The 19,712-nt window shown below is 48.2% G+C and overlaps 2 protein-coding genes across 3 annotated transcripts in view; one reads left to right on the forward strand and one right to left on the reverse strand.

Annotated features, from left to right (window-relative positions):
- The window catches only part of ACSF2 (acyl-CoA synthetase family member 2), a 36,014-nt gene that overhangs the window by 11,836 nt on the left and 4,466 nt on the right, over positions 1-19,712 (forward strand). Inside the window, exons 7-10 of the mRNA XM_036394745.1 lie at positions 165-260; positions 1,162-1,310; positions 1,950-2,041; positions 3,116-3,192. Coding sequence (XP_036250638.1) covers positions 165-260; positions 1,162-1,310; positions 1,950-2,041; positions 3,116-3,192 — 414 coding nt within the window. The remainder of the gene's footprint in view (positions 1-164; positions 261-1,161; positions 1,311-1,949; positions 2,042-3,115; positions 3,193-19,712) is intronic.
- Positions 4,433-12,577, reverse strand: CHAD (chondroadherin). 2 transcript variants are annotated; one of them, XM_036394747.2, is made up of 4 exons: positions 11,726-12,577; positions 7,934-8,097; positions 7,625-7,770; positions 4,433-5,390 (listed from the first exon to the last, which is right to left on the reverse strand). In XM_036394747.2, the coding sequence occupies exons 1-3, from the start codon at positions 12,503-12,505 to the stop codon at positions 7,629-7,631; spliced, it is 1,086 nt and encodes a 361-aa protein (XP_036250640.1). In that variant the 5' UTR covers positions 12,506-12,577; the 3' UTR covers positions 4,433-5,390; positions 7,625-7,628. The 2 variants fall into 2 exon arrangements, with proteins under 2 accessions (XP_036250640.1, XP_036250639.1); XM_036394746.2 differs by having other exon boundaries at positions 4,433-5,393; positions 11,726-12,572.

Raw genomic sequence — 19,712 nt, forward strand, 5'->3', positions numbered from 1 at the left:
GGCTATTTTTTGGGATTCAGGTGCTGTTAAAAAAGTAAAACCAATCTCCCAGGTCTGATAGGAGAAAAAAGTGGAGGATCACCCCAGAGTCTGCCAGGAGGAATCTCCCCTGAGCTCATCCTCAGAAAAGGTGGTGTTATTGCATAATTCCCTGTGTCTTCCAGGGAACAACGGGAAGCCCTAAAGGAGCCACCCTCTCCCACAGGAACATTGTGAATAATGCCTATTTGGTTGGTCTGAGGCTGGGGATCACAGACCAGGTGGGTTTGGTGGGAACAGGGTTTGGGGAGGCCTTCACTGCAATGGAGAGACCACATGTGGAGAATGCTGGTGTTTACTTAGTGGAAGGGCAGGATGTTTTACTGCAAATGACATTGAGGGATATTAATGCATAACATTTTGCATTTCAAGGGACTTCATTGATCTTTCATTTTAGTTTCATGTGAAGAGGGTTTTTTAGGCAAAAAAGCTATCTTTTTGTGGGGGAAAAACATGAAATTAATTACTTTTCATTTTGGTGAATACTCATTTCAAATAATTACAAGACTCTGGATGTTAGCTTTGTATTCTTTTGATGAGGTTTTAATTTGACTTACATGACTTGGTTTCATGTCATGTTTGCAGTCTTATAACTCTTATCAGGATATGATCTCTCTTTTTGTGGTTTCTTAAAGAAAATGTTAAAGACAAATATTTTCTTTTGAAGTTCTGAAGTACTTATTCTAACACATCAGCTTTGATCCAGAGAATAGATGAGTTGTTTCAATCAGTCTTCAGAGCCTTTGGTCATTTAAAAAAAAAAGAACGTAAAATGAATAGCATGTGCCAAATCCTGCACATTTCATGCCTGTCACAGCACTCCCATTTGTCTCTTTTGGTATATAATGTATGAACAATAGCAGACCAAGGAGTCCAGCAAAGAAGAGACATTGCAAAATTACAGGATGAAATATTGACATTAAAAACTTCCCAAGCTGATTTTTATTAAAGGCAGGATATGTCAGTTGTGTTTTCAACTAACAGGAGCACAGTGGACTGTCAGATTTCCAGCCAAGGGGATCAGGAAAATGTCACTGCTCAGATCTTTGCTCTTCAGCAGGGAGATGGGCTGGACACACACTGGGAGGTCTCCTCTCCTCACTGTTTTCTGGTTGATCCCAGGAGAGTCGCTGTGCGCTCCCTGCGCCTCTCTACCACTGCCTGGCGTCGGTGGGAGGCTGCATGGTGATGGCTCTGCATGGCACCTCCTGCATCTTCTCATCACCCAGCTTCGAGGGCAAGGCTGTGCTGGAGGCCGTGTCTCGAGAGAAGTGAGAGCCTGTTTTGCTAAGGAGCAGTTCTTGGCTCGTGGCTCTGCTCCTTCCCTTGCCCCACCTGCCAGGACCTTGCTTGTGCTCTTCCTTCCCACAGTGGGAGAAGCAGATTTGCTGCTGCACTCAATTGCCCAGGCACTTCAGGAACCAAAGTCTGCCTTTTCAGCTGTGCTTGGGAGTGTGTCATCCTTCTTCTGAAATTAAGGAATCCTTCCTGTCACCATAGGGCTTTGCTTGGGAAGCATAGTGCTGTCTTGGTTTGCTGTGGCTGCTGTGTTTTCACAGCTGAGCACCTGCCCTCCTTTTCCAAGTCCAGCTCTGCTGCTGGGATAGTGTTTCCATATTGTTCCTCAAGTACAGCTTGGGAAAGAAAAGATGCTGTCTGCATCATACATGTACAAATGTCTCTGTATTTTATGCAGATGTATATCTGTGTATGCTGATGAACAGCACATCTGCTGTGCCTGCCTCCATGCTGCTGCTCTGCAGCCCCAGATGGGACAGGAGGGGATGGGACAGGAGGGATGGGATGGGATGGGACAGTATAGGATGGGACAGGACGGGATGGGTGCTGGGCTAGGGCTGCCCCCAGTTTCCCCCTCTGCAGCTTTGCCTTTTTATCCCTTCTTTCTCAAGATGCTCCTTCCTCCTTGGCACACCCACCATGTTCATAGACATACTCTCCCAGCCGGACTTTGACTCCTATGACCTGTCAACTCTCCGGGGAGGTAAGTCCCAGAATTCAAATGGAAAAATCCTGAGAACCAGGATATTCCTGGTTCCCTGCTGGGAGGCCATATTTTTAGTTTTGTGAGCACACATCTCTTCTGATGGGAAGAATTTAGTTGCATGAGCCTTGTGTTTCCCCTGTTAATTTGATGCTACACTTCTTTTCCTTGGGGAATCTTTCCATCATTATGTGTTTTAGGACTCCTTCATCTGAAGGCAATCTAGGGAAGGACCTTTCTATTTTAGCTGCAAGGGGAGGAGTCAGGAAGAGCTTGATTTTCCTTGTCCCTCCAACCACCACCATGTGGCAGCAGATGCTTTCTGTGTCTCAGACTAGTGCAGTCCGTAAAGCAGAGCCAAGCTCGGATTTCTTTCTCAAATCTGAAGTTTCCTGCTTGTTTCTGAAGTCATTCATCCTCATGCTGGAGGGTGTGATACCATGTGCTGGAGGATCTTCCTCCCTTGTCCCAGCCCACCTTGGAAATAGCTGGGCAGACCACCTGTCCTTTTGAGGCAATAATAGTGCGGAGAGAAGGTGGTCCTGGAGCATAAGGAAATATTTTAGCAAGTTACCTAATCATCTCTGCTATGTGCAGAACAATCCTGTCTTCATCCTGTACCCCACCAAAGCTTATCTATTACCCTGCTCTTTTGCTCTGTCATCCTAGGTTGGAACAGGTGCAGTTGGGATCTACCCTCTCCCAAAAGGGCTGCTCTGTGCAAGGCAAGAGGAAAGGTTTTTGGTTTTATGGTGATGATCAATGAGAGTGTTTGTCCCACTATAAAACTGTGTCTCTTTCTGCTATGAATCTTTCCATTTTTGGGGAAATGTAGGTTGGACTAGGTTTGAGTTACAGAGTTTATTTTCCTGTTGAGAAAGGCAAATTGGCCTTGCTGCAGCCTTTGCTTCTAGAACAACTAGGATCTGTATAAAAAGATTTAGGAAGTATTTTGACAGGAACCAGTGTATCCCACAGGTCTTGCCAGCATTAAATCTGGGAGTGGAGAGCCATTTGAGGGACCACTCCTGGGAATAAATAGCTAGTTTCCAAAGTATTTTCCTCTTCCTTCAGGAATTATTGGAGGTTCTCCTGTTCCCCCTGAGATCCTGAGGACAATTATCACCAAGATGCACATGCCAGAGGTTGTGGTGAGTTGTGGTGGCTGTGACCAGACCTGCAAGGGGTGTTGGTCATGGTGAGACGCCGAGTTTGGGTTCTCTGGATCACAGTGGTACCTGGTGGTCCTGGAGCTGCTGGGATTAGGCTGAAGAGGGAAGGCTCAGAAAACCTGGAAGACAGAAGTGGGGGTTCTGCCTGGTTGCTGCTGAGGTGTCTGGGGAGGAAGCTTCAGAAGAAGACAAGGCATCACATTCAATGTCATTAAGTGAAATTCTGCTGCTCATTTCAAAACTTTTACTGACATTCAGTTGTACACACTGCCAGGATTATGGTGGCAGAGGCAATGCTGGTTCATGCTGGTGCAGGTGGGTGCTTGTATTCCTCTTGGTGTGGAGCTGTCAAGTTTCTTTGCCCATCCTGGATTTCCTGTGGATGTAAAACCTCATTGCGTGGTTTTTGTCATGTCTGAGTCAGGTCGTGGGAATGGTGCCATCCACGTGTGCAGCACCAAATGCTGCACTGCTAGAAGGGGAGCATGTGCTGGGCCATGTGTCCTGCTGCTCCACCACCCTAGGCCTGTGCAAGAGCCACCAGCATGTGCTGCATGTGGGGGACAGGCCACCAGCAAGGGGGTCAGTGACCCTCTGGGTGACACATTTCCTAGGCATGTCCTGCCATCTGCATGCAGGATGCATGCAGAATGGCTGAGCCAGGAAAGGACTATTTTGTTTTGCCCTAAAGGAAATTAATTTGGTACCATGCTGCTTCCCAAGGCTGAGGAAGCAGCCAGTAGTGATGAATAAACATGTGGGTCTGGGAGTCAGATTAGGGTGTTGTTGTTGGCAGACCCCGACTGCATCAGCAGTAGGGTTTTACAGGGACAACTCTGTGCTCTGCCACAGACCAGGGGAATCCAGGGCATCCGTCCTGAAGCTGTCTTGGATGCAGCCAGGTTTTTTTCCTGGATATGATGCTCTTAATGCCGAGCTGGAAACACCAGGGTTGGTGCTGCTGCTTGAGGTCTGTCAGGTGACAGCTACCTATTTTCATAGTAAAATTGAGTCTGGCCTCACAAAATATTTTCAAGCATTACTGTGAGAGCCCAGGACTCATTAGGTGTCACATGTTCCCATTTTGTAGCAAGAGAAATAATAAAACCCTCCCAAACAGTTGCTCTGCCCATGGGATAAAGAGGATTAAGTCTATATTTGTGCCACTGGTCTCATGTCACTGCTGATCCCTCCAGCCCTCAGACAGACACATAGAGACTTGTTGATTTCATCTTTGCAGCAAGAGCTTTATACAGAAGATGTACATAAGAAAATATACAATTCAATTTCTATATAGGAGGCAGAGGAGTTTTCACCCTCTTAAAGGTCATTTACACTGTTACAGAGGAATAAATAGACATATATTTATATAACTCTTCAGGATTAAAAAACATAGTTGAATTGCAACTGTGGCTTTGAAATAGCTGTGACAATAAACCATAGTCATCTTGGTGTCCTGCTAGATCCTCTGGAGTATGGGTGGGAAGGAGAGGAGGGGTGCCTGAGCCAACTGCACCATGCACACCTTCTCCTCTTGGACATCTTGGTGACCCCACAGAGTGGGAGGGAAATCCAGTCTTTAGATGGCTCCAGTTTTGGAGGTTCCCAGTACTGTTTCCCTTAAAGGATTTCTGGCCAATTTTGGGAGATTGCTGCCTCAGGGCCACTGGCTCTTGGTCACTACTTCACCTGTCCCCTTAGCCCTGGCCTGCAGGGATCCCCTCTGTGGGAAGGCAGGGGAGTCTCTTTGCATGGGTTGAGACCAATTTTCCTTATCAAGCAGCTGGGAGGGATGCTCCTACCTTCCCATTTGCTCCCTCTCCTCTGGAATGGGAGAGACAGCAACCAGCTGGTTGATCAGGGATGTGGGTTCTATTTCTTCTGGGAAAGATGACTGTGTTTTACCAGCAGGATCTAGCTTAGCTTGTCTTAGTGTGGTCATGCATAGTTTAGTTTTTAAAGAGGCCTCTTTTAAAATACATAGATGTCAGAAAAGATTGAGAAGGTGGATTCCATCCTTGTGATCAGCAGAGAAGCAGGGATTCAGAGGAGGCTGCAGGTGTTCATATATATCAGAAGTGTTTCCTGACAGGTAGGAGAAGCTCAAGGAAGACTCAGAAGTCAGTAGTTTTCTGATGGTTGAAGTGACCGGTCACCAGGACGGGCCATACTGGAGCCTGCTAGCATTAAAAAAGAGAGAAGGCCACACCTTTAAGGGGATTTTTCCAGCAGAGCAGTAAACTTCTAACATTTGTCTATTTTTAAACCAGTGGATGAAGCCCATACTTGAAAATGAAGAGTTTGGAGTCAAGGAGCTGTTACAACTTCCCACAGCAGAGGAAATGGGTTCGTCCTATCTCTGAGCTACTCTGCCAACTCTCTGTGTGACTCCTGAGGATCTTATCCAAAGTGCTGGTGGTCAAGGAACACTTCCTTGGCAAAGGAAGGAAACCCAGAATGAAATCTTCAAGAGTACTGGAGTATTTTGATGCCCTAATTCTGAAAATCCAGGGCAGGTGTAGTCTTAGAAACTACCAAGCAGCTTTTCATCTTAAATGTAGCCAGTGCCCCAAGTCAGTCCTCATCCCTGAAATACAGACCCCTGTATATGACAGCTGCCTGGCTCTCAAGGGGTGCGTGATGAAATCAGAGGCACTTTCATAAAATTCATGCTCACCACACTGGAGTGGGTTTGTGTACCTGTATTTTGGCACTGACACCTGAAGGCACTGAGCTTTGTCTTCTGCAAGACTGGAATAAATAGTTTTCTGTTTCATTAGCACTTGTAAACCTGTTTGAGGGAGCTGGATGGAAAGTGCTACAGGAAAAAAACCAACAGGTATTATTGTCATGGTTTTCTTATTCTCACCATGGAGGAGTGAACTGGGATTGAGTTCAGGCAGGGAAAGAAGATTAAGAACAGTCAGACCTGTAAATAAACTATGTTTAAGTAGGGTGGTTTAGAAAACTGAAGTTTTTCCATGCTTAGAGCAGAACTTTTCCTGCCCTGTATGGAATGACTGGTATTTCCATCTCTAATCCATAAAACCCTCTGGCACTACAAGAGAAATAACCACTTTAGAAAGGCACAGAGCAGCTGGCATAATCCCTGACATTTTGGTCATAAATTTCCTTTCTCCACCCTGATGTGCATATCCTTATTGAAGTGGGGATCAAAAGGCCATAACATGGCACAATGCCCACCTCTTTTCATACAATGCAGTGCAGGATCACTGCACTTTCTTTAACAAATGAGCAAAGGTCCCTTCCCCAAGAGCTTACAAACTTGCAGGCTCATTCAAAGTCCTCTGGAATCTATACAAACTCCAGACCTATTTCTGGGATGGGAAAAAGTAAAATGCTGGGGGTGGAGTGATGACAGTTGTGGCTTTTTTGCTCCTCTGCAGGCTGAACTTAATACCCCTGGTAGTTTCCAGCTGTGGAAGGTGTCTGTGTGATCAGTTTTCACAGTTGATGTTTGCCTTGGTAGCTGTCAGCAAAAGCTCATTGCTGGAGGGGAAGGCAGCCTGGTGTCTGAATCACCTCCTGGCTCAGGACACCTTACCCAAAGAATATTTCCTATCTTGAACCTTCCTCCTCTGGGATACTCATTTGAAGGCAACAGACGTTTTTAAATACCTGACTGTCTTGGAGGGAATTGTAGTTGTGGAAAAGGAAGTGCTGAATCAAGAGCTGCTCCTTATGAAAGATATCTACTTTCCTATGGGCTGGGGAGTCTGGGGCAAGACTTCCCAGCAATGCCCTGTCCTGAATTTCACACCAGACCTGGAGAACCTATATAGGGCAAAGAGCTGGGCATCTCCAGTTGGTTAGAAAAGTAAAGCTTGTGTGGTCCCAGCTCAGGGTAGGAGTCAGCTAAATCCACCCTTGTTTTGATATATAGTGTTTATCCCTTTTGCATAACAATTACATCTTGACTTGATATGGGGCTTTGGTGTTAGGAAAGGGTGCATGTCACCATAGTGCCCGAAGCATGATTGAGGCTTAAACCCTGTTACAGTGTAGGGCTTTTGGTTTTTTTCCTTACGTACAGTGATTGCTGCAAAAAGAGATAAATTTTTCCCATGTTGCAATAGAAGCTCTGAAGACTTCAAAATTATTCTGTGTGTATTTTCAGGATTCTTACTTCTCTATTTCATATTTATTTACATGTTTTGCCCCAGGCCTGTCTTTAGCCCTATATTTTTTTCACAGAGCTGATTCCATCCCTGATGCTACAGGCAGGTTCTCTGCTCTGGGAGCTCATGGAGCCAGGAGATAGTGCAGCTCTGAGCAGAGAGATCTATGGGTGGATGGATAAGCTGCTGTAAGCCAAATCCTGGTGGCATTTAAGACTGATGCCACCAAAGGTGCTGGGGCTTCTGTTGCAACTAAAAGGGAACCATCTTACGTGTTTAATGGCGGCTCCCCTTCCTAGATCTCTTGGTGGGCAGCTTGCAGGAGCGGAGGGCCGGGGTGTCCCTGATGGGCTGTCCCCGGTGCTGGGCTGGGGTGGAGCACGTGTCCTCAGCACGGGTGCGGTTGCCTTTCAGCCACCTGTGACACAGGGAGGAAGGAAGAGAGGAACTTGAAAAAGGGGCAAACCATGGACATCAGAGAGCAGGGTGGGGAGAGAGCTGCCGAGTGTGACAGCAGTGTCCCGGCACAGCTCGGGGGCCCAAGCACACCCCGGGGAGCGCGGGGTGTGGCGATGCCGTACTTGCGCAGAGGTGCCAGCTGGCAGCTGCAGTGCCAGGGGTTTCGGGAGATTGTCAGCATCTCCATTTTGTCAAAAGGGAAGTTTCGGGGCAGTTGGGTGAGCCGGTTGTTCTCCACGTGGGCGGTTTTCAGCACGGTCACACCAGCAAACGCGTTGTCTGCAAACTGAAGCACAGAGGTTTCTGGTAAGGAACGTGGAACTGGGGAATGAGGACTCCAAACATGGGGGCCTCTATTCCAGACTTTGAGTGTCATAAGAACAAGGCACTGGGACATGCTGCCTGGAGAAGCTGTCAATGGGCTATCCCTGGAAGTATTCAAGGTCAGGATGGACAGGGCTTGGAGCAACCTGGTGCCCATCTCCGGGGCTTTTGGAAAGAGATGATCTTTAATGCCCCTTCCAACCCAGGCTATTCTATCATTCTGTGAAGCATGGAGAGTGCAAGAGAAGAAGCTTTGAATGGAGAGCTGGCTTGCTGGATGCTCTGTACACTTGAGAGGCAGCAGGCTGGTGGGCTCATGGTTGATGGAGTCTCCTACAGGGAGACCTACATCCCAAATCCATGTGGGATTGTCTTTGCAGCCACATCCCTAAATAAATTGAGATCTGGCAACCCTTTTTTATTTTTGAGCAATAATTCTCCATTCAAAATGAAGATATATTCTGGTATATTCCTTTCTAAGGCTGGAAATCCTCCCAAGGCCTGTTGCCTTGCCTGGAGCAACTGAAGGAGGAGCGTTTGTGGCCTCTGAAGGGGCTGTAGACTTTGGCAGTGCCTGGGGGCTCTGAGTGGAAATTTACTCTTGGCATTTGAGCGATGTAGAAATACAGGCAAGTTTCCAGGACCTCAGCCTCCTCCATTTTTTCTCATTTCCAGTGAGATTTTTGTAAGGGATGCTGTAAAATTTGTGCTTTCTTGGTTGACAGGGAGGCTTTAAAGTAGAGCCTCCCTTAAGAAAGCTGTTAAAAAGCAAGAGAGGCTGTAGATCTGACTCTGCAGCTCTCTCCTCTCTTCCCTGAAGCCTCATCCCTGATGTTTTCCAGCCCATGGTTACTCAAGTTGGAAAGTTGTTGAAAGCAAACCCCTCAACAGGAACTTCCATGGCAGTGATGGACTGGGGAGGTGCTCCCTGACAAAGCACAAAGCTCTTCTTGGCTATGACAAACCATTTCTTCCCCCTCTCAAAGTGGGGGGAGAGCTTTCTCTAAAGGTTGGAGAGGACACTCACTAGGTCTTCCCAAAGCGCCAGGACCTGTGCTCCCATTTCTGAAAAGAACCTTGCACTTCTCATGGACCATGAGGTTGTGTTCATGCTCTCTAAGCTGAAAGGCTTGACAGAGGGAATGCACTATTTTAAGCTGTGAACTTTTGTCATCTTCCAAATTAAGCTTTGCTGGATGGGATTAGAGCTTAGCTAGGAGACTCCCAGATCCCTGTAGCTGTTAGACAGTCAGCATTGCTGGTCTTCTCCTTCCAAAACTGAGCTGACCTCAGGAGGCTGGACTGTGCTGATAGTGGAGCTGCTCTGAGGGATGCTGGCACGCCATGCAGAGGGGCGGGAGGGCTGGACAGTGCTGTTACTGTCTCAGCTGCTCATTCCTCTTCCAGCCCCATGAGAAGAGTTCACATCTGCTGCTAACAGCTCCAGAGCTGCCTGCCAGACCGTGTCTTTGGGAAGAAAGGGGTGATTTTTATCCCTTATTTAGATGGAGGATTACTGCTAAGTTATTTTACACTGAATACACAGACAGGGGTGCCTGTCTCATGTTGAGGTACAAGGAGGGTCCTGGCCTGTGCAACACAGCCCTGTGGGGTCCAGTGTGGGTCTGTGATGCTGGGGGGAAATGGGAGCTCTGTGCTGGAGCCTGAGCTCTAGCTTTTACTCAGGGTCTTCCTTTTGCTCAGATGTAATTTAGGCTGGAGTAGAATTGCGTGGGTTTACTCTCGATCAGCTCAAAAATCTTGCAGCCATGCAGGGAAGAGCTAAGGATAGCATGTTTGTGAAGGAGAAAGGGCTGCAGTAAAGATGCTGGCAGCACTTAGAGCATTTGGTGGTGATTTCCTGGATCGTGCAGCCTCTGTGATTAAATGTCTCTTAGCAGTGCAAAGTTCACACGTGGGCTGTTTGGGTGTGAGACCTTTGAGGATTTGAAGGGAAAATGTGCTGGAAGCTTTCTATTTGCAAGCCCTAAAGCTGCAGAAGCCACCCCTATTAGTGCTGATCCCATAACCTGATGTCCTGTTGGGCTGCTGTGGAGGAAAGGAGGCACTGGCTGCACAAGAGCCTTTTAAGGTGGTCACTGTAAAACAAAAAAAAAGTCCTTTTTGCTGGCTAGAATTGTTAACCATTGCTTCTTGGTCAAACCAAGGATGCTTATTTCCCTGGAACACCACAAAGTTTAATTTCTTCAACATATAACTTGGAACTCTGATATCTCTAGCTGGTACAACGTTATGCTGCAATATTTGACTGAAAGTGCCTTAGAACTGAGTCTACAGAAGTGCTGTCAGACAACATCTAAGGTCTTGCCTAGTAGAGGCATTCAGGATTAAAACCATTGCCATTAACCTGGAGAGGTTTATGCTCAGAGTGGACAAGGGCTTAATACTGAAGTTATTACTCAACTGGTTTAGTTAGTGTTGTTCTGCACCTGGACAGGCCATAATTCCAGTTTTTGAGCTTTTTGGAATTCTATCTCCCTTTGAAAACTCTGGTTTTATGCATTTCTTGTAGCTTTCATGTGATCTGCTCATCATCGTGAGACTGTCTGAGTTGTGAAGAAATTCTCTTTTTCATCATAACTTCCTGCATGTGTTGGGTGTTGCTTTGCAGTGCAGTCCCAGCCTGGCTCACCTGGACTGTCTTTGGTCTTCCTGGCAAAGCATCACCCCAGGGAGAACTGTTCTGTTCTGCCTGCAGCTCCCTCTCTTTCCAGCCATGGAGGATTCACCCAGGACATCAGGCTGCATCAGGATGCTGTGCTGGGTTCTGCAGCACTGCCAGGCTTTTCAAAGGTCCTAATACAAGGGATTCCCTGAGTGTGATACTCCTGCCTGTGCATCCTGCTTTCTCACAGAAAAAGGAGTGGGTTGTTTTGCCCTTCAGGATACCTGAATGTCCTTCCTCCCCTCCAGTGGGAACAGGGCTCCTTTGTAAGATGCTGCGAGAGTTCCTTTTGAGACAGCATCAATAAACAAACCTTTCTTTGTAACGTGTCAGGTTGGGAGGCAGTGGGGAGGTGAAGGTCTGTACCCCTACCTGTCTGCAAGGCAGGGGTAAGAAACCAGGACTGTTCACAGCCCCTCCAAGGAACCTCCCTCTCCCAATCTATAGCAGGTACCTGGGCTGAGCAAAGGAGGCAGAGCAGTTCAGCTCTGCAAGGTGGAAGTGCCCTCCACTATGAGGGACATGCTCACCTCTCATCCCTCACCTTGTGTCTGTGAATATGGAAGGTTCCTAATTGATCTGGAGCATCCCAGATACCTTTCTCAGCGTCCAGTGTCACCTCCAGCTTGGGAGGGAATGCACTGCCTTGCATCCATCCAGAGGGCTTAATCAGCTCCAGATAATTTGGTTTTGTATAAATAACAGAAGGGTGGGGTGTGCTCTCTCATTCCTCACTTGAGCCACATCAGGGTGTAGTCAGTGCCTTGCTGCCTGCAGAGCCTACAGACCTGCACTTCCCCTCTCCTCTGTAAGGGAGGGTCAGCAAACCAAGGGCGTTGTAAAGGGGAAGAAAAGCAAGCCCCATATTTCTGATCTGAAGCAAGTGGAAGGAGAAGGAACTCACCTTCTTCAGTTTCATGTTGTCCAGGTGGAGTGTCTGCAGGTATCGCCCGAAGGACTGGAAGGCGTTGTCAGGGATGACCTCAATTGGGTTATGAGAAAGTTTCAGTTCCTCCAGCACTCTCAGCTTACTCATTGCATTCACAGGGTAGCTGCTCAGCTGGTTCTTGTCCAGGTGGAGGACAGCAAGGTTTTCTACATCCTCCATGGCCCCAGGTAGGAGGTTGGTGAGGGCGTTGTCAGAGAGGAAGAGCCAGCGCAGATCTTTAGCCCCATTGAAGACCCCTGGTTTCAGCTCCTGGATTTTATTGCTGCCCAAGTGCAGGATGAAGAGGTTGACAAGAGGGGAGAGGAGTCCTTTGGATAGGTCTGGGATCTTGTTCTTGTCCAGGTACAGGTAGGTGAGATCAGAGAGATCATCAAAGGCTCCTGGCTTTATGACACTGATCTGGTTGTCGGTGAGATAGAGGTAGACCAGGCTCTTGAGCCCCCGGAAGGCTCCGGTGGAGATCTCCTTGATCCGAGAGCTCTGGAGGTGCAGGGACACCAGCTTTTTCATGTCACGGAAGCCGTTGGTCGGCAGGATGGGGAAGTTGTTCTTCTGCAGGTTGAGAAGCCGTGTCTGCTCAGGCACTTTGGGGATCTTCTTCAGCCCTGCGTTGTCACAGATGACGTGCTGCAGGTCTCCGCCGTGGCAGTGGCAGCTGGGGGGACATGCCTGCATGGTGGAGACGAGACATGCCAGCAGGCTGAGGACACTGAGAAGGAAGCCTGACCCCTTCATGGTCAGATCTGGAATTAAGTGTGGTGGGAAGAGAAGCAGGAGGAGGAGAGTGACGGGTGGGAGAGAGAGAGAGAGAGTGTAACCGGGTTTGCAGCATACTGAACACAGCCCTATTTATAATGTTATTAAAAAGCAAAATCCCTTCCCACAAACCACAGGCAGCAGCCAGTTGGAAACAACTGGCTTTGGGAACTTACTGTGAGCTTAACCCCTTGGCACCAGGCAGAGGAGTGTCCACGGCCCTGCCTGGCCCTGCTGCTGAGCGATGTGCAGGAGTAGTTTTCACCTCTGGAGGAAAATGGGAGGCAAATACTCAGGAAGAACCAATGCAGACCTGCTCTGTGGAGACCCTCCCTGGTCCCTGCTGAGCAGGGCCCAGATTCATCTGCAGGGGAGAAAACAGCCTGCTTTGGTTGAACAGCATAGCAGGGAGCACTGCTGAGCTCCACAGCCACCTCCTGCTGGAGCTTCCAGCAGATTCTGGGGTTCTGCTTAGCCTCAGCTGGTTTGGGGAGAAGCATCGGGTCCTGTTCTCACAGAGGAAGGGTCCTGGTGGGGGGTGGGATCAGCCTTTTTTCACTGATTCAAGAGGAGTTTGCCTAAACAGGGATTGGAGAAGGTGGGAGTGCCACAGGATCATGCCAAAGGCCAACAGTGCAGCAGTTGCTCTTGCAATGCAAAATTTTGGTTGAACACTTCCAGATCTAGGCTGCATTGAAGAGCTGGCCAGGAAAGGGAGTGCAAAGACAGTCTTAATTTCTTTTCTTTCTATGTCTTTTCTTATGAACAGTTGAGGATAATATGGTCATGGTCAGGATGCCTGGTGCCTTCCAACAAGGGATGGGGCAGCATCAGAGCCTGCAGGGAAGTGGTGGGATATAGGCTGGTGGATATGAAATGCCAGGCAGTGGTGTAGAGGTAGGTGGCAGTGCCTGTGGCTCTCAAGGCAGAGCTGTGGAAAGAGAAAAGCATTGGCATTGGTAAAGAGATGGAGAAGTAGCAAAACAAAAGAATCACTGCTGGAGATGGGAGTGGCATCTGCCTTGGGTCCTGTCTTAGGGTAGTGGTGGCAAAGGTGAATTAACACCACAAGGGATGTGCCCTGCTCTCCCAAGAAAGAAGGTTAAAGCAAAGCAGTTAAAAGCCCCAGCGCCTGCTTCTGTGAGCGTGAAGAGAGAGATCCAGGGGTTGCAGGGTGGGGTTTGGAATTGGAACATTTTGAACTGGTTTCCAGCCAGTTCCTGGCTGCAGCAAACAGCTGAGAGCTGAGCATATAACTGTGAGCTTGTTGAGATTTCTGCTCCTGAGGCTGGCTGCAAAGCCCCAGTGGAGCCTGTGCAGAGGCGAGACGGGCTCAAGAAAGGGAGGAAATCCAAGGACTGACTTAGGACACAGACTGGCTTATTCACTGTGATTTCTGGGTTTTTCCATTGTTGCAGTGAGGAATCAGCTGGTGCTGCCGAGCGTGCTCCGGACCGTGTTATGCAAACGGCCTGGCAGCCCTGCTCTGGTCAGCAGCTGTCAGTCTGAGCAGTGTTTGCACTGCAGGACTAATTTGGGGGAGAAAATAGGCTTCTGGGGTGGGAATGTGGTTCTGGTGAGTCTGTGGCCAAACAATGATGTAATATGTGGGACTGTGGTGCAAACCAGGCCATGTCAGGCTTTCAGTGTTTGTCAGCCCTGAGATGTGATGCCCTGGAGCAGCTCACCTCAGCACCAAGAGCTTCTCACCTCTGGAGAGATGATCTGACCTTGAGAGCTCCATGCTCCTGCTGGAGGGACCTTCTGGTCACTGTGAGATTTAAACTCTTTGATCAAAACAATGGTATTTTGGCTTATGCCTGGTTCAGTAGGCACCACAATGGTCATGCACGTGCTTTTCTCTCTGGAGAAGCTCTTTGAGTGCCTTGGTCAGGACCTTTGAGACAGAGAAGCAAGAGATAGATAGAACCTTCTGTGTTTTCCTTCTTTGCCTCTTCAGTTTGCTGTTCCATGATTCTGAGGGTGCTCCTGAGTGTGCACTGCTCATAAAGCTCAGGCAGGGAGCTGGGGGAATGATTGGAAAAGAAAAACAAATCACCTTTAAAGCATCATCTTCTATCTAATAATTGATTTTATTTTTTCTCTCTGAGCAGGTCCAACCACTTTAATATTCAGTGTAATCATTTGATTAACAATTCCTGCAGTTATGTTACTCTGTGCAAGAGCAACTGGTGGGTGATATTTAAAACCCTGCCTGTTTCTGCTGGACTCTGAATCTAGGGACTGATCTGTGCTCCTTTTCTGAGAGTCTGATACTTGAATTTCCCCTTGTAAAAAAAAAAGTCATCTAACAGCTTACTGCTTCTGCAGAGATTTTGGCCAGTGTGGATCAGGTTGGAGCAAAAAGCCAGTGAGGGCCTTGCAAACCCCATCCATAAATACATTGTACCCATGTATATTTCTGGAACAAGACCCTTTTCAAAGGTTAAACTGCTCAAACCTAAAACCTCCTTCTCTTTCTTCCTCTCACTTTCTTCCACCCTTTTTATGTTTGCTAGCTGAAACTGCAGATCTGGCGGGACAGAGACACTCTCTTCCTGCAGGGATGTGTGTGCTGTGGCTGTGGCCACAGGTGAAGTGTAGCTTCCTTGTGAAAATGCTGGGACATAGCTGCCACGATGCTGGTGTGAGGTGGGAGGCTGTCCCTGCTTCAACTCTCCTGCCAGTCCTGATCCTGAAGTATAGTTTAGGTGGATGCCAGGTTATTATTGGGGAGAAAGGTGTCTGCTCCTCAGATCCATTTCTCCAGACTCAAGTAGTGAATAAAAGGAAATTCTTTCCCTTAGTATTTTTTGATTTCCATGCCTCGGCAAGCACATTCCTGTGGTGGGAGCTATTTGGCATCTACCACAGCTGGCACCTCTCCCCTGGCTCCTGGTTGTTTGTGTTTTGAGCTGCTCACTGGACAGCTCTGCTCTTCCCACACCAAGTTTTGCAGCCCTCAACTGGCCAGCAAATGTCCAGCCGTCCTCAAAAGCCTGCCTGGCTCCCACTCATGGGTGGCTGGCAGTCTGCAGGTGACAATGGAGCAGTGTTGGTGTCCCTGTGCCACAGTCAAGGGGAGCTGAGTCCTGGCCAGCTCCTACCTCACATGTCCCCTGGGACCAGCACTGCAAGGACATTGCAGAAGAGGCAGGATTATCCTGCCACCTCTCTTTCTTAATTGATTAACAGTTCTGCAAACATTCCTGGTGATTTGCAGATGCTGGACTCCCCTCCTCTCCTTCTTAGAGGTGTTGTGGGCTAAACAAATAAATACAGTTTTCGAAGCAGTATAAATATAGATTTGGGGTGTTTCTTTGATGTTGCAGGTCCGACCTGGTTTGATACAATACTGGACATAGTATTTTCCATGTTTAATCTTTGTTTTTATAAGTATGAAAGTTCTGGCATATCAAGACAGGCCCATAGTTAAAATAGTCCATTGCTCTTTTAAGCCTGATTCTGTAGCTTTTAGGGGATCCAGATCTGGTTTCCTGTGACAGTGCAGACTTGCAATCACCTTCTTGGAGTGGCACCTGTGTAGCTGGCCTTGGGGTGCAGCCCTCCTCTTTTTGGCTGAAGGTGGGGGCTCAGGCATCTTCTGGGAGTGTCCAGGAGTGTCCCAGCTCTTGTGGAGCTGAGCCCCTGGCACAGGGTGCTGGGCTGGGAGCAGGGTGGGAGAAGGTGCAAGTTCAGCAGTGTCCCACAGATTTGTCCCAAGGGCAGAGTACACTCCAGACAGTGTTTGAGGAGCTGTGGTGAATGGGCAAAGGGAGGTCCCAGAGGTTTCCTTGAGTTCCCCTCTCTTCCAGGCAGCTCCTGTCCCAGCAGCAGCATCCAGGGTTCTGAGTTCAGACCTGAATTGCCATTTTAATTTTAAATTCTTGAAGAGTCCCATCATTGCAGTATGGAGTCTGCTTGTTGAGCTGGAAGAGGTGATGGTGGGTCTACCTCCTTCCTTCTGATGGTTTTCTTCCACTGTAGCATGGCCTCCACCCATTGACCTGTTGCCAGTTTGGCTCCCCATTGATGTCCACCCACCCTTCCCTTCTGCCGATTCCAGCAGCTGCCGGATGAGGCTCTTGGCCTCTCCTGTGAAGCTCACCCAGCCCTTACAGCCTCTCCCAGCCCTGCTGTGTCCACCCTGCAAGGCACCAGATGTTCCCTAGCATCCCACTGCTCTAGCCAGGACTCTTGTCCTGGTTTGCAGAGCCTTCTTCCCTTGTGGAGCACCACTGATCCATGCAAGACTTCTGACTTTCCCAAATGTTCCCCAGCCATTAGGCTCCTCTGTTCTCAAAATGGAAAATGGGCTTCATGTGGTGACAATATTTCTGCTTGTCCTCGGCCTCCCCATCCCACCCCACCTTGTTTTGGGGAGATCTGATGAGTAGGTGGTTTCTGTAGCTGTGGAAATGGGCTGTGAGAACATTTAAAATGCCTCATAGAAATAACAAGATTCCAGACTTCCAGCCATGTATTTGGTTGCAGCTGAGCTCTCCAAATCCATAGGGATGTTATCTTTGCCCCTAGATTTTTGCTGAGTTTCCTTGTCCAATAGCATCCTGATACCTCCAAACCAGTGGTTTTCTACCTTCATGTGACCTTTGTACATTTCCTATCACTTTTTCATTTTATTTTCACTTTTCCCAAATGCATTGGCATCAGCACTAGGGAGGATGGAGTTAATTGCACAGCAAAGACCTTTTATCACACTGTGGATAAACCAGTAACTGCCCATGTCTTTGCTGGTTGCCACTGGGCAGCACTTGTGCACTGCTGGCAGGAAGAGGGAAACACTTCCAAGCCTCAAGGCTTCTGCTTGGCCTGGAGAGAAGAGAGGCAGCTTTAACTGAAGACCACGAGGAGAAGCTTGTCCTCACTGGGTAATAACAGGAGATTCATTCCCAGTGCAGTCTCAGCCTGGGCACACTGGGTTGTCCTTTCGGTCTCCTCCTGAGGCAAAGCCATTGTGTGCCACAGCACAAAGAAGGTGCTTTGGGCACCTAATACTTCTGGGATCTCTTTAAAGCCCCATCCAGACTGGGACTGTCTGGCAGCCCTCTTGGTGGAGAGAGATGTCAACAGGGTGGCCACCCTTAGAGATTTGTCCTGCAAGACTTGTTTGTGTCCCGATGTTTTTGACACAAAGATGGTACTGTTGCTGGGGAAGGAAATGAGATCTCAGTGTGACACAGGCTGGATGTGATCAGAAGTTGTTTTTTGCAGCAGCAGCAAAGTTGACCTGAAGGTTCAGGAATATTCCAATACAACGGGGGATAGTGGGATATCTCCTAAGCAAGGAGATGCATGTTCCCAGGGGACAGAAAAGTTTAGGGTGATCTTGGAAGTGAGCAGCTGAGTGAGGGAAGGTTCTTGCTCAGTTGAGAATGAGTTGAGAATGTAACACGCTGGCTGTGATGGGAAGGGATGGGGTTGACTCAGGGAGATATCCAAGACAGACACACTCGGCACGGATTTAGGGATAATTAGATCCAGCCAGCGTGTTACCCTGAGAGGGGTTCAAAGGGCCTCTTAGAAGTCCCTGAACACATCTCTTGGGTTGTCAGTCTGCTTTCTGTTGTTCATGATGCCCTCTTTGAAGTCTGAAAATCCCTATTATTTCACAATCAATTTGCTGCTTTTTTTCTGAGGCCAATATTTTTTCTGAGGCCAATCCAGCAAAGCTCAATTTCTGTAGGCTTTAGTTTGGCAGTTCAAGTCCTGCCATCATCATCCTCCAGCATGGCACTACTGCAGGGTGGTGACGAGGAGTATGAAGATCCTCCCTGAGCAGTGCTCAGGTCCAGGGTAGGGTGTCCTCCAAGGAACTCATGCCTTTCTGCAGCCCTGACCTTCTGCTCCAGTCCCACCCAGTATAACCCACTTGGGGTACTGGTGGTTAAAACCCCAGCCTTTTCATTACAGCCTTTCAGCAGCAGTTAAATTCGGAGGACACTGGGTGTTTTTATTGCTGTTGAATGCCAGGGAAAACCAAGGAGCAGAGGGCTGATGTGGCTTCTTCCAAGTTATGCAGTAAATAAGCAGCACAGTTGGGAAAAACCCAGGGTCTTAAGAGTCCCCACAGTCCCCACCAGTCAACTTGCCTCCCAAATGTTTACTATAGAGACTGAAGTCTGATTGTTCTTACTTTATTTTTAATTTTTAGACGCTTCCCTCTTCAGGCTGTTTTGCCTGTTCCACAGTGACCAGTATTTGAACAGCACTAGCAGGAAATGTTTGGGAAATGTGCTTTAAAAAACACAGTTCTGCTAAGATGTTCCTTTTATTCATGGTTTATACAGAGGCTTGGGATTCACAAAGAATGAATCTCTTGTTGGTAGGAGCAAGTTAGGCAGCAGTTTGTTTTGGAGCTGTCTTTGTCATCACTGAAGGCAGGACTGATCTGGGTGTTGGGGTGTCACTTGTGGTCCTACAGTAAAAAAAGGCTTTGAGGTAAATTATATTTTGTATTCTTGTAGCTCCTCTTGAAGCCAAGGGTCCAAGCTGGAATCTTTGCCTCTGGAAAGCTCTGCTTTGACACCACATACAGCTCCAGTGGAAATTATGGAGCTGATGCTGAAATTATTGGGTGAGGTTTTCTGGACTGAATTATACCAGATGACAAGGCTAAATGATGTTAAGTGTCCCTTTGGGTCATGAAGGCTAGGAATCTTCATGGATATCTCCAAGTTTAAATTGGTGTGTGGAGTTTTGTGGAAGTGTTGCTTCATCTGCTGCTGACAATGGACATGTTGGATGGTCCACGTGTCAGATAAGGGTTGGGAGACAGCTGTGCTGGCACAAGAGTTTGCTCCATCCCCTGCCTCCATCCCAGGAATACAGCTGTGGATAACCATCCTAAGAGGGAAATAACATATTGGAAATAACATCTGGAACAACATCCTGGTATCTGGCTACAGAGTGGTGTGCTGGTGTAGGCAGAGGAAGGCAGTAATTGGGAAGCAGATGAGGGGCTGGAGGTTCAGCCCTGTGTTGCCCTCTGAACCAGTTGGGAAGCCCATTTCTGAGGGTGTGAGGGTGTTTATGGGGACAAGCCACAGGCCAAGGCATCAATAGCTGGTGTTTGGGGTATAGGGCACAGTGCTAGGCATCTGGGGGAGCCTGGTGAGCCTCCAAACTCACAGCATCATCCTGCCAGGGAGTTGCCTGCTGCTGCATC

This window comes from Molothrus ater, chromosome 19, assembly GCF_012460135.2.
Source record: "Molothrus ater isolate BHLD 08-10-18 breed brown headed cowbird chromosome 19, BPBGC_Mater_1.1, whole genome shotgun sequence".
Lineage (NCBI taxonomy): Eukaryota > Metazoa > Chordata > Aves > Passeriformes > Icteridae > Molothrus > Molothrus ater.

Excerpts from the sequence above, each read along its gene's own strand:
- CHAD (XM_036394747.2), bottom strand. The coding sequence starts at position 12,505 with ATGAAGGGGTCAGGCTTCCTTCTCAGTGTCCTCAGCCTGCTGGCATGT. Across the intron at positions 8,098-11,725 it reads ACAACATGAAACTGAAGAAG|TTTGCAGACAACGCGTTTGC; the intron begins GTGAGTTCCTTC and ends TCTGTGCTTCAG. Across the intron at positions 7,771-7,933 it reads CAGCTGGCACCTCTGCGCAA|GTGGCTGAAAGGCAACCGCA; the intron begins GTACGGCATCGC and ends CCTGTGTCACAG.